Here is a 12537-nt window from a genome sequence, read left to right as displayed (position 1 = left end):
GTTGCATGTTGTTGCGTTGTGGTCCTACGGTGGCTAGCTGGCTAGCTAAAATTGCCCCTCTCTTAAATTAGCCATGGATGGAGACAGGGATTTGGACTTGTGGTTTTACTTCATTCTCCACACTGGCCAATGATTGTAACTGCGATTCTGATCCAACCATTAATTCATACATTGTGCCCCTGGCCAGAGAGGATGGAAGTTCAACATGTAGCTAGACGTAGTAGGCTAATGTTAACTAGCTGGCTTGGCACATCGTTGCCCATGAAAGGAATTTAGGCTAGTGAGCAAGCATTTTAGACTTTTTTTTCTACTTGCGCGAACGAACGAACGCACGCACACACACACACACAGAGAGAGAGAAATGCGAACCATGGACAGCCACATATTTAGTTTACAATGATTGGACTAAATTGTTTTATGTATATTTTACTTGTCACTGTGTTAGACTAAGCATAGGTTATTTGATGATGTTGAAATGGTGCTGGAACAGTGGAGGCAGCTCCTGTGTTCTTTGCGACTTGCGGTAACTCTCTGTGGTTCTAAATCAATAGTTGTTTAGTAGTCTGAAAATGTTGGAAACATTAACTTGCTTCACCATATTGTAGGTCATATAACGGTTTGTTACATGCAATATGCTTTGTGGACTTCACCGGACAGAGGTTGCTCTCTGGTTTTGTTATTGTCTCGGCCTTATACATCTCTGTATCACTGTGTCAAGGCATATGAACTAACAGGTTATAGAGCAAACAACGCAATTATCACAACACAGGTTGTACATTTTTCCTGGCTTGGTTTCCACAGTGATTTTACCCACGCACCACTAGTGGTTAAAGGCTGTGTAGCACTTATTTGTCAATGCCAGAAACACATAACAGTAACTTTCGAGCATCCATAGAAAACATTCCCAAATTACAAACTCTTAAATCAATTGTTATAACATAAGGTTGAAGTTGGGTTAGAAATTCTCCAAGTCAGCTCTATCTTCAGGAAAAAAATCCCACAATGCCCCGTGGTCAGCATCACACGATGAATGAAAAAAGTGGGATAAATGTGTAAACATGATTCCATTCAAACTTTTTATGATCGTGAAGTACGTTGGATAAAAAAAAAGTAATTACTGGCCTGATTGCAACAGAATATTTTTCGATAAATGTTCAAAATTACGGCAAAACAAAATATGCTCAGGGCCTCCCGAGTGGTACATTGGTCTAACCACACCGCTCGTGTCGCATGCGTTGCAAAGTAAATTTAGAAATGTATGTTATTCAATTATTGCACCCACACTGCTCGCGCGCACCAACGAGCATCTGTGTTGCCAAGGGCTAAAATAGAAATCAGTTCCATTTCTGACACAGATCGCGCTGCAAATCCTGCCTCTCCCATCTCCTCATTGGTTTATAGAAGCAGGTACTCACGTGCCATCTCCTCATTGGTTATACCCGTGTGGGTGACTGAAAGACGAACGAGGTCAGTGGCGGTAATGCACTTAATTTATGAAAGTTGCCAATCGCAATATAAAGTCAAGAGAAGAAAAAGCCTGGAAGGAGGAGAGATGACTAGAAACGATTCGGTTGACCGTTTTATGTGTGGATGAATTGGCGGAGTAGAGGACCTTGTGCATTTCAGGTAAAATAACAACTCAATGTTTCTATCCCAGAACAAATTAGCTAGCAACAGCAAGCTAGCTAAATAGGACAAATTAGCTAGCAAGTGCAAGCTAACTAGCTAAATTGCCATAAATGTTTAATGCTTTTCGACCTGTCCCCAAATGAATATAATTGGTTCAGAGTTTGTTTTGATATTTTAACCTGCGTGTCGTGATCGCGTTTGGTATGGGGGGACAAAATAAATTTGCGCACGATGGCGGATGCGCGCAGCCGGTTTGGGTTCCGTGTAAGGCACTGGATCGCACTGCTAGAGGCGTCACTACAGATCTCGGTTCGATCCCGGGCTGTGTTGCAGCCAGCCGCTACCGAGAGATCCATACAGCGGTGCACAATTGGCCCAGTGTCGTCCGGGTTAGGGTAGGGTTTGGCCGGCCGGGATGTCCTTGTCCCATTGCGCTCTTGCAACTCCTGTGGCGGTCGCCAGTTGTACGGCTTGGCAGAGTCGTGTTTCGGAGGATGTATTGCTCGCGACCTTCACCTCTCCCGAGTCCGTATGGGAGTTGCAGTGAAGGGACAAAACTAACTACCAAATTAACATCACGAAATTGGGGAGAAAAAGGGGTAAAAAAAAAAGATTAAATAACATGCATACAAGGGATCTTTGGGTCTTTAAATTGAATGTGAGAAATATCGGTGAAAACACTTATGCTCAAATATTGATATATAATAACCATATTGAAGTAAACTTGGAGTCACGCGATGACATGTGTGGTCCTCCCACTATGACTCGTCGGGAAAGCATGCAGTTTATTAGGGTTGCGGCTACAGATTAAATAAATTGTGAACTTCACAGGGTGGTGAAAGTGCAAGGTGATGAGCTTGATGCGCCAATAAATATTGAGGGTCTTATTCTGGTGACATAGTCGATGCATGGCTGCCATTTGACAAACAAAAATCTTGCTCTTTTGTCCAAAATAAACTCATCATGTAGGCCAAGGTTCCCCAACTGGCAGCCCATGGGCTGAATTTGGCCCGCGGGTGGTTTTTATTTGGACACCCAAATTGAGCAAAATTTGTATTATTTTCAATGTTGGAAATAAAAACACCAGGAAATGTATTTCATTTTGAGGATCTGTCCCCAGGTACTCCCACGCATAATAGACACATGATCGAATACAAATGTAAGCAAGATTTATTTATTTAATATTTACTTATTTCAAATATTATATCCGTTTGGGATTCTTGCGGTCAATTTGCAGTCTACAAATGATTTATATAACGCAACAATCTATTTTTGTGCACTATATCACGCAGCCTTTTATCTGCAATTTCATGGAAATGTCTGGTGGGGAAAAGTATGCAGATTTTTGAATATTCGTCTCAATCTGTCGCCAATTGGATGGAAATTTAGCTAATGAGGCATTGTGCGCTTACTCGTCAATCTGTGGGACACATTTCATCCTCGAATTTCCACGGCTATCAACAATGGAAAGATTGCTTCAGCAAGAAATTACTGCTCAAAGTGGATGCTGTCCCTACAATCAATGTGGCGTCTAAGGAACAAAATCCACCCCTCCAAAAGAAAGCATGCCTCTGGGGCTTCTCCGAAATGCCAAAGAGTCACATTTCAGATTAGCCCGCACTCGGCAGGCTGTATATACAAATGTATAGAATTACCGCAATGCGCAGCCCAACAAACACCTTGACCTTGCTCTATACTGTAACTACTCTTTCCCATAGGCATGTACTATCTATAGTCCAGCAGCACCAGCAGAGACCGAGGAGCATTATCATGGGCTTCCGTGAGCATGGAAGTCAACCGGGTAAGTGAAAGTCAAAAGAGCTAGCTTTCTATCTCTATGCTAACGTTAGCTAGCATTTAGCTCACATTTTCCACCTAAATAAAATTGATCAAACTAAGCAAATGTAAACATGTCTGCCAGCTGTTGGTAGCCAACTGCTGATGTTGTCCTACTATAGATCAGGGGTACGAGGCCAGAGGTCCAGAGCATTCTGGTTCTCTGTTCTACCTGAATCCATTGCAGCCACCTGGTGTCCCAGGTCTAAAATCAGTCACTGATTAGAGGGGAACAATGAAAAAAACGGTGGAACTGGCTTCAAAGTCCACAGTTGAGTTTGAGGGCTATAGATAACAGTGCATTCAGAAAGTATTCAGACCCTTTTTCCCCATTATTCTAAAAATATATATTTTTTTATTCCCCCCTAAATCTACATACAATACCCCATAATGACAAAGCAAAAACAAGTTAACATTTTTAGCAAATTCATAAACAAATATTCCACATTTACATAAGTATTCAGGCCCTTTGCTATGAGACTAAATTGGAGGTCAGGTACATCCTGTTTCCATTGATCATCCTTGAGGTGTTTCTACAAGTTGGAGTCCACCTGTGGTAAATTCAATTGATTGGACATGATTTGGAAAGGCACACACCTGTCTATTTAAGGTCCCACAGTTGACAGTACATGTCAGAGAAAAAACTAAGCCATGAGGTCAAAGGAATTGTCCATAGAGCTCTGAGACAGGATTGGAAGAAGTTCGGAACTACAAAGACTCTTCCTAGAGCTGACCGCCCGGCCAAACTGAGCAATCGGGGAGAAGGGCCTTGGTCAGGGAGGTGACCAAGAACCAGATGGTCACTGACAGAGCTCCAGAGTTCCTCTGTGGAGATGGGACAATTATCTCTGCAGCACTCCACCAAATCAGGCTTTTATGGTAGAGTGGCCAGATGGAAGCCACTCCCCAGTAAAAGGCACATGACAGCCTGCTTGGAGTATGCCAAAATGAAGCTAAAGGACTCTCAGACCATGAGAAACAAGATTCTCTTTGGCCTGAATGCAAAGTGTCACATCTGGAGAAAACCTGGCACCATCCCTACAGTGAAGCATAGTGGTAGCAGTATCATTCTGTGGGGATGTTTTTTAGTGGCAGGGACTGGGAGACTTGTCAGGATCGAGGGAAAGATGAACGGAGCAAAGTACAGAGAGATCCTGGATGAAAACCTGCTCCAGAGCTCTCAGGACCTCAGACTAGGGCGAAGGTTCACCTTCCAACAGGACAACAATCCTAAGCACACAGCCAGGACAACAATCCTAAGCACACAGCCAGGACAACGCAGGAGTGGCTTCGGTCCAAGACTCTGAATGTCCTTGAGTGGCCCAACCAGAGTCGAGACTTGAATCCAATCGAACATCTTCGGAGAGACCTAAAAAAGAAATAGCTGTGCAGCGATGATCCCTATCCAACCTGACAGAGCTTGAGCGGATCTGCAGAGAAGAATGGGAGATACTCCTCAAATACAGGTGTGTCAAGCTTGTAGCATCATACCCAAGAAGACTCGAGGCTGTAATCGCTGCTTCAACAAAGTACTGAGTAAAAGGTCTGAATACTTATGTAAATATGATATTTCAGTTGTTTCTTTTGCCCAAAAAATAAACCTGTTTTTGCTTTGTCATTATAGGGTATTGTATGTAGATTGATTTTAGAATACGGCTGTAATGTAACAAAATGTGGAGATAGTGAAGGGGTCTGAATACTTTCTGAATGCACTGTAGTACACTACATTTGCTTCGTTTCATCTGCTGCTTGTTACCTAATGTTCACTCATGGATTTCCACATGTAATTTATGAAATTAGATTTTATTCTATGAAGATTGACAATTACAATGTTGTAAATATTGTAGAAAAATCTTCAGTCAGTTTTCATACTAAAAGGTTATGTGCCACAGCTTACCATGTACAGTAGGCTACAGGCAATATGTGAGTCATAGGAATTATAAATCTTTCATTCTTGGCTTTCTGGCAGTCTTTGTGGTTTTTGTATGGAGGGAGCATAAATTGTACAATTGTAAACTAACAAAGAATTTAAGTTTGAACCCATGTATATTAGTTAATATACAGCACCAACTACATAAATATCTGATAAGGTCCATTATCTTCTACCTGGATTTTTTATTTTTTTCATTTTACCTTTATTTAACTAGGCAAGTCAGTTAAGAACAAATTCTTATTTTCAATGACGGCCTAGGAACAGTGGGTTAACTGCCTTGTTCAGGGGCAGAACAACGGATTTTTACGTTGTCAGCTCGGGGATTCGATCTTGCAACCTTTCCGTTATAACCATATAAACTAGCTAGTTCAGCCACCCATCTAGAGTTCAACCAAACTGCTTTTTCATGTATCCTTGAAAAACAGCCAGCCATGTGACAAGACATAGTGGACATTCACACGTAACAAATCAAAGCTCTAGATAAATGGAACAGCTGTTTCAGGATCACACCAGCGCCATAAAAATGATACACTGCTCAATGTACACATCACGGACAAACTGAAAATGGTCCACCCACACAGACAGTGTGGTGTAGAAGGCGCAACAGCACCTCTTCCAATCAGGCCCTCGAGGACTGGAATTGCCTACCCCTCACTAATGAAAAGCCTTCCCAGAAGAGTGGAGGCTGTTATGGCAGCAAATGGGGGACCAACCCCATATTAATGCCAATGATTTTGGAATGAGATGTTCGACAAGCAGGTGTCCACATACACTACATGACCAAAAGTAACTCAAGAAATCTGATACATTTTTTGGGGTCAAGGTGGTCTTAGTCTCACAAATTTACATCCAACTAAGATGTTTGGTGCAGTTTTGCTCAAGTGAAAAAATGTGCATGAAAACAATTAGTCTCTCGTTGAATGACTTTGTTGAATAATCCCTACTGTTGACCAATCACCGAAGGGGCATAGACTTTGGCTTGCCACGTTCAATTTGTGCATGAGCAGCCCAAAAAAACAAAACAAAACAAAAAACCTTGGCGAAGACCAAAACATTATAAAATGTAGTCATGAACTGTTCTGAACTGTTTCGGATGGAAAACATGTGGACGCCTTCAGCTGAGAACTCCACGATACAATCCATTGAGATGTGATGTACATATCGTGAAGTGGAGAATTCTCAGCTACTTGCTACTAAACTGTTCTTATGCCAGCACCCAGGATATCAAGCCTTGAAGGCTCATGGTCCATATGTGAGCTGCAGAGCAGTTGCGCCATGTTACCCAGCCGGAGATGTGTTGAAGCTGTCAAAACAAGTCCGGCCTTAACCCCTCCACAGAGGGATGTGCAGCCCTGATCTGGTTCCTTCTCACAGGCTTGGAGTCAGTTCTCTCTATTTTCATTGTGTTTAGACAATATGGAGACATTGCATTGCACAGGCCTGTATCACAATCTGTTTTTTATTCCCCCCCCCCCCCCCCCACATGGAATCTAGTGAAACAGCATCTCCAAAACCACTGAATTACCTGATGAGCACACTCTCCGTCATAACAGAGGGAGAACATTACATCTCACTTGTCCAGCATTGTTACGGGCTGTCAAAAGGAGTAGAGGCACAGATGAAAGCAGTTTGATATGAGGTAAAGGAGCGGTTGAGTGTCCCGATGGGACAGTGCATTCTGAGCTCTCCAGGACCCTGCAGTGCTGGACTGTGCCCCAGAGCGCAAGTTAAATAAATGTGCAGGGGTTAGAGTTTTCCAGCGGGGATGAAAAAGCTGCTTGTTTTCATAGCACTACACCACTGACGCATTTCCCATGGCTCACCACGCTCTGTGACTGTAATTAGATAACACACAAGCAACAGGGACTGCTTTAGAAAAACCATAACATGGCTAATACCATCGATAGCCCACTCTATAAAGCACTTGGAAGTAATACGTCCATGCATCTGGATGAGAATCTGAATCAAAACATTTACATTTTTGTCATGTAGCAGACACTCTTATCCAGAGCGACTTACAGTTAGTGCATTCATCTTAAGATCGCTAGGTAGGACAACCACATATCACAGGCATAGAAAGTACATTGTTCCTCAACGTAGCTATCAGTAGAGTCGGAGCTAGAAGGAGGGGTGGGGTCAAGTGCAAGTGCTAGTTAAGTGTTGAGAATTATTTAAGATACTGTTTGGGTTTCAGACATTTTCGGGAATGATGGGCAGGGACTCTGCTATCCTAGCTTCAGGTGAAGCTGGTTCCACTATTGGGGTGCCAGGATAGAGAAGAGCTAGGTCTGGGCTGAGCTGAGCGGGAGCTGCCCTCCCGTAGGGGGGGGGGCATGAGACCTGAGGTGGCAGAACAGAGTGGTCGGGTTGGGGTGTAGGGTTTGAGCATCGCCTGAAGGTAGGAAGGGGCAGTTCCTCTTGCTGTTCCATAGGTAAGCACCATGATCTTGTAGTGGATGCAAGATTTGACTGGAAGCCAGTGGAGGGTGCGGAGGAGCAGGGTGACCTGAGAGAACTTTGGAAGGTTGAAAACTAGACGGGCTGCTACATTCTGGATAAGTTTCAGGGGTTTAATGGCACAAGCGGAGAGCCCAGCCAACAGCCAGTTGCAATAGTCCAGACAGGAAAGGACAAGTGCCTGGATTAGGACCTGTGCCGCTTCCTGTGTGAAGTAGGGTCGTACTCTACAGATGTTGTAGAGCATGAACCTGCAAGAGCGGGTCACTGCTTTGATGTTCGCAGAGAACGACAGGATGTTGTCCTGGGTCACTCTGGGAAGGCGACACTGTTGAGTTGTCAACCGTAATGGAGAGGTCTTTGAGCAGGCAGGCCTTCCCCAGGAGGAATAGCAGTTCCGTCGAGGTTGAGCTTGAGGTGGTGGGCTGACGACATCCAAGTTGAGATATCTGCCAGGCACGCAGAGATGCGTGTTACCACCTGGGTGTCAGAAGGGGTGAAAGAGAAAAGTAGTTGAGCATCATCCGCATAGCAATGATATGAGCGACAATGTGAGGATATGGTGGAGCAGAGTGACTTGGTGTATAGGGAGAAGAGGAGAGGGCCTAGAACCGAGCCCCGGGGGACACCAGTAGTGAGAGTACGCGGTGCAGACACTGATCAACTCCACGTCACCTGGTAGGAGCAGCCTGCCAGGTAGGATGCAATCCAAGAGTGTAAATAGCCTGAGACGCCCAGCCCCGAGAGGGTGGAGAGGAGGATCTGATGCTTCATGGTGTCGAAGGCAGCAGATAGATCTAGGAGGATGAGAACAGAGGTGAGAGAGTCAGCTTTGGCAGTGTGGAAAACCTCTGACACAGAGAAGAGCAGTCTCGGTTGGATGACCAGTCTTCAAGCCTGACTGTTTAGGGTCAAGAAGATCGTTCTGAGAGCGATGAGAAAGTTGATCAAAGATAGCACGCTCAAGTGTTTCGGAAAGAAAAGAGAGGAGGGATACAGGTCTGTCGTTTTTGACGCCAGATGAGTCAAGTGTTGGTTTCTTGAGGAGGGGCGCAACTCGAGCCATTTTGAAGTCAGAGGGGATGCAGCCAGTGGTCAGGGATGAGTTGATGAGGGAAGTGAGGAGGTCTCCAGAAGGGAGGAGATGGGGTCGAGCAGGCAGGTTGTCAGGCAGTTTTCTTTAGGAGGGCTAAAACAAGCCCCTTGATCCTGGTTGATGTGTCAACAACTACCTGCAAATGATGAGCAGTCAGCGGTTCACACACCAAGTGGGCCACTGGGAAATCGGGCAGCACTTAAAGTAGATGGCCCTAGCTAGCAAAAAGACAGTACTAGACAACAGATAAAGACAAAAGAATTCTACTTATCACTCCTGCGGATATCAGGAGTCCTCTAGCTACAGAATGAAGCTATAAAACTAACGTTACATTTGGCTACAATAAGCTTTCTAGTACCATGTAAAATAACAAAATATGTAAGAATTACAGTATAAGCACTGACACCAACTCTCACAATCAGGGTTATAGCTTCACATGACATCCAATACACCGTCGGAACATTGTAGTGAATTAAATCATTCTAAAAACAGAATTATACCCCAACGCCAGACTTGAAAACATTTTACTTGTTTCAAATCTACCCTACTTGGGAATTCAACATCAAAAGAGATTATCCTTAATAAATCTGGGGCTCTTGTGTCAGGTCTCGGCCTCCTGCTTTTATTTAACTGCTCCAAACTATCCTACAGCTCCGAGTTTTGTAGCTTGTTTGGGTCAGGCCACATTCCAGCAGGACAAAAGCGTATCCCAAAGCTGGCAGATTTTCTGCAGAACCTCCAAGTATTGGAAAAAGAGGCCGGAGCATGTGCGTCTGGCTGAATCAAGAGATGGCTGAGGAACAGGCAGACGCGAGCCTTACATGGAAGTTCAGGAGAGGAGGTTGAGTAAGCGGGGCAGCCATGCAAAGGGTCTCTCGCTCTCTCTTCCTCCCTCTCCTCTCTTTCCCCCTTGCCTTTTCCTCTCCCTCCCTCCTTGGGCTTGTTTTAAGTGCCAGCGAGTGTCCCGGGCTTAAAGACAAACAGCAGTCAATTAGCTCTGTCAAACATCACAGAGGAGAGGGGTGTCGTAGTGGCCTCTGACCCCTGGAAGGAACCATCCAGGCTGGAGGGCTAAACGGACATGCTTCATGCTCAGCCCTAAGCGTGCCTGATCCAAAGCCTTTTATGTAAAGGAAGATTTGCGTGCCTGATTCAGAAGGAGGTTCAGCTGGGTTCTTTACAGGTTAATACCTTACATCATTAAATCATATGGAAAAGAATGTGCAGGGGTATAGCACAGAACTCTGTCGAACTACCTACACATTCCTCCAGCTTGGAAAGATTAAGAGTACTATTAAGATAAGCACATCTTCTTAGTCATCTTTTCTAGTCGTGTAAATCGAACATACTTCAGATAAAACATTTCCTGATCGCTATTGACATGTTATTTCTGTCCTTTGTTCTCTACATACTGCAAGCCGATTACAGGGTAAGAACAATCTATATATTTTTTGTTCACATGCTATAAAAAGCGCCCGAGCTCGAGGAGGCAGACAGGCTGCAGCAGTGGGAAAGGCAGATCCCATGCCGCTCCTTTTTGGGAAATAAGCATATTTTGGAAACTCACTCTCGGAGGTAGGGATGGATGGCTTCTTGCTCTTCTTGTCAGCTGCTGTCGAGTTTGTGTCTGTAGGATCTACGGGAGAGGAAAACGAAACATGTTTCAGGTCACTTATTCCCACACATGATTATTTCCATTTCTTTAACGCTAAAAATAATCCCTACGAATTGAATCAGTAACAAAAAACTAACCATGGACACATACAGTACTTTACAGAAATCAAATCAAAGTTTATTGGTCGCTTGTTTTCCTAGCACCAACAGTGCAGTAATACAAAATACACATAATCCAAAAAGAAAAAAGAAATTAAGAAATTTAACGAGCAATGTCAGAGTCCGGAATATAATGGTGTGTATAGACCATATGGACAGTGAACCATACATGAAATTAACCAGTCATGTTAAAAATGTAATGATTCCCAATGGGCCATTTAAAGTGAACTGGATCATTGAGATATGCCCCTGTATCCATCTTTGTCTCTCCTGCAAAACATTTTATCTCGACTCACTTTGCTAAATGGCAGCCTCCCCGCACATCTCTGATTCAGCTGGGTTAAATGCGGAAGACACATTTCAGTTGAAGGCATTCAGTTGTCCAACTGACTAGGTATCCCCCTTTCCCTAAATTACGTTTCATAATCTCATATTTTTGTATTGACGGCAACAGTAGTAGAAGTATGCGACAGTTCAACTAATGCGTATTGCGAATTAATCTAAAACTAGGATTGAACTGTGTGTCCCTGCCTAATGTTTTGATCCAGGCCTGTTAGTGAGTGCTGGGGGGCTGGGAAAGGCAGATGTGCAGTGGGATCCTGGAACAGGGACTCCAGCTCGGCTAATCTGGCCGCTGTAATTGCAGGAAGTGCCTAGGGTGATGCCGGGGCAGCCGGGAGGCCAAGGGGGACTCATGGAAGTGGGACACGGCAGCCTGGAACAACTCACCATCCACCAGCACCATGCAGGAACACTCCGCTTTACCGGCTGAGTTCTCCACCCGGCACTTGTACTGGCCCTCGTCCTCAGGCAGAGCCTTGTCAATGGTCAGGGAGCACTGGCCTCCTGCAAGAAAAAGACACACACACACACACACACACACACACACACACACACACACACACACACACACACACACAGAGAGGACCTTAGCTAGAGTAGCCCCAGTACACACAGAGAAACTTTGTCACTGTGGCTCCCAGTACACAGACAGACAACCACGGCCAAAGGGTCCCCCAGTACACAATCACATCCACAGTGGCCCTCAGTGTACACACACACACCAAGCCACAGTGGCCCCCAGTGTACACACACACCACCAGCAAGCCACAGTGGCCCCCAGTGTACACACACACCACCAGCAAGCCACAGTGGCCCCCAGTGTACACACACACCACCAGCAAGCCACAGTGGCCCCCAGTGTACACACACACCACCAGCAAGCCACAGTGACCCCCAGTGCACACACCACCAGCAAGCCACAGTGGCCCCCAGTGCACACACCACCATAGCCACAGTGGCCCCCAGTACACACACACAACCATAGCCACAGTGGCCCCCAGTACACACACACAACCATAGCCACAGTGGCCCCCAGTACACACACACAACCATAGCCACAGTGGCCCCCAGTACACACACACAACCATAGCCACAGTGGCCCCCAGTACACACACACAACCATAGCCACAGTGGCCCCCAGTACACACACACAACCATAGCCACAGTGGCCCCCAGTACACACACAACCATAGCCACAGTGGCCCCCAGTACACACACAACCATAGCCACAGTGGCCCCCAGTACACACACACAACCATAGCCACAGTGGCCCCCAGTACACACACACAACCATAGCCACAGTGGCCCCCAGTACACACACACAACCATAGCCACAGTGGCCCCCAGTACACACACAACCATAGCCACAGTGGCCCCCAGTACACACACAACCATAGCCACAGTGGCCCCCAGTACACACACAACCATAGCCACAGTGGCCCCCAGTACACACACAACCATAGCCACAGTG

At 45.3% G+C, this 12537-nt stretch overlaps 1 protein-coding gene across 4 annotated transcripts in view; it reads right to left on the bottom strand.

Moving 5' to 3' along the window:
• The window catches only part of LOC106581830 (myosin light chain kinase, smooth muscle), an 88943-nt gene that overhangs the window by 17681 nt on the left and 58725 nt on the right, over nt 1–12537 (bottom strand). For all 4 annotated transcript variants that reach the window (XM_014164225.3, XM_014164223.3, XM_014164224.3 and 1 more), the window contains 2 exons: nt 11454–11570; nt 10519–10587 (listed from right to left, as the gene is read on the bottom strand). In XM_014164225.3, the coding sequence (XP_014019700.3) occupies nt 10519–10587; nt 11454–11570 (186 nt within the window). The remainder of the gene's footprint in view (nt 1–10518; nt 10588–11453; nt 11571–12537) is intronic.

The sequence above is a fragment of the Salmo salar genome, chromosome 21 (assembly GCF_965601325.2).
Source record: "Salmo salar chromosome 21, fSalSal1, whole genome shotgun sequence".
Classification (NCBI taxonomy): Eukaryota; Metazoa; Chordata; class Actinopteri; order Salmoniformes; family Salmonidae; genus Salmo; species Salmo salar.
This window is presented reverse-complemented; position numbering and strand designations above follow the sequence as displayed.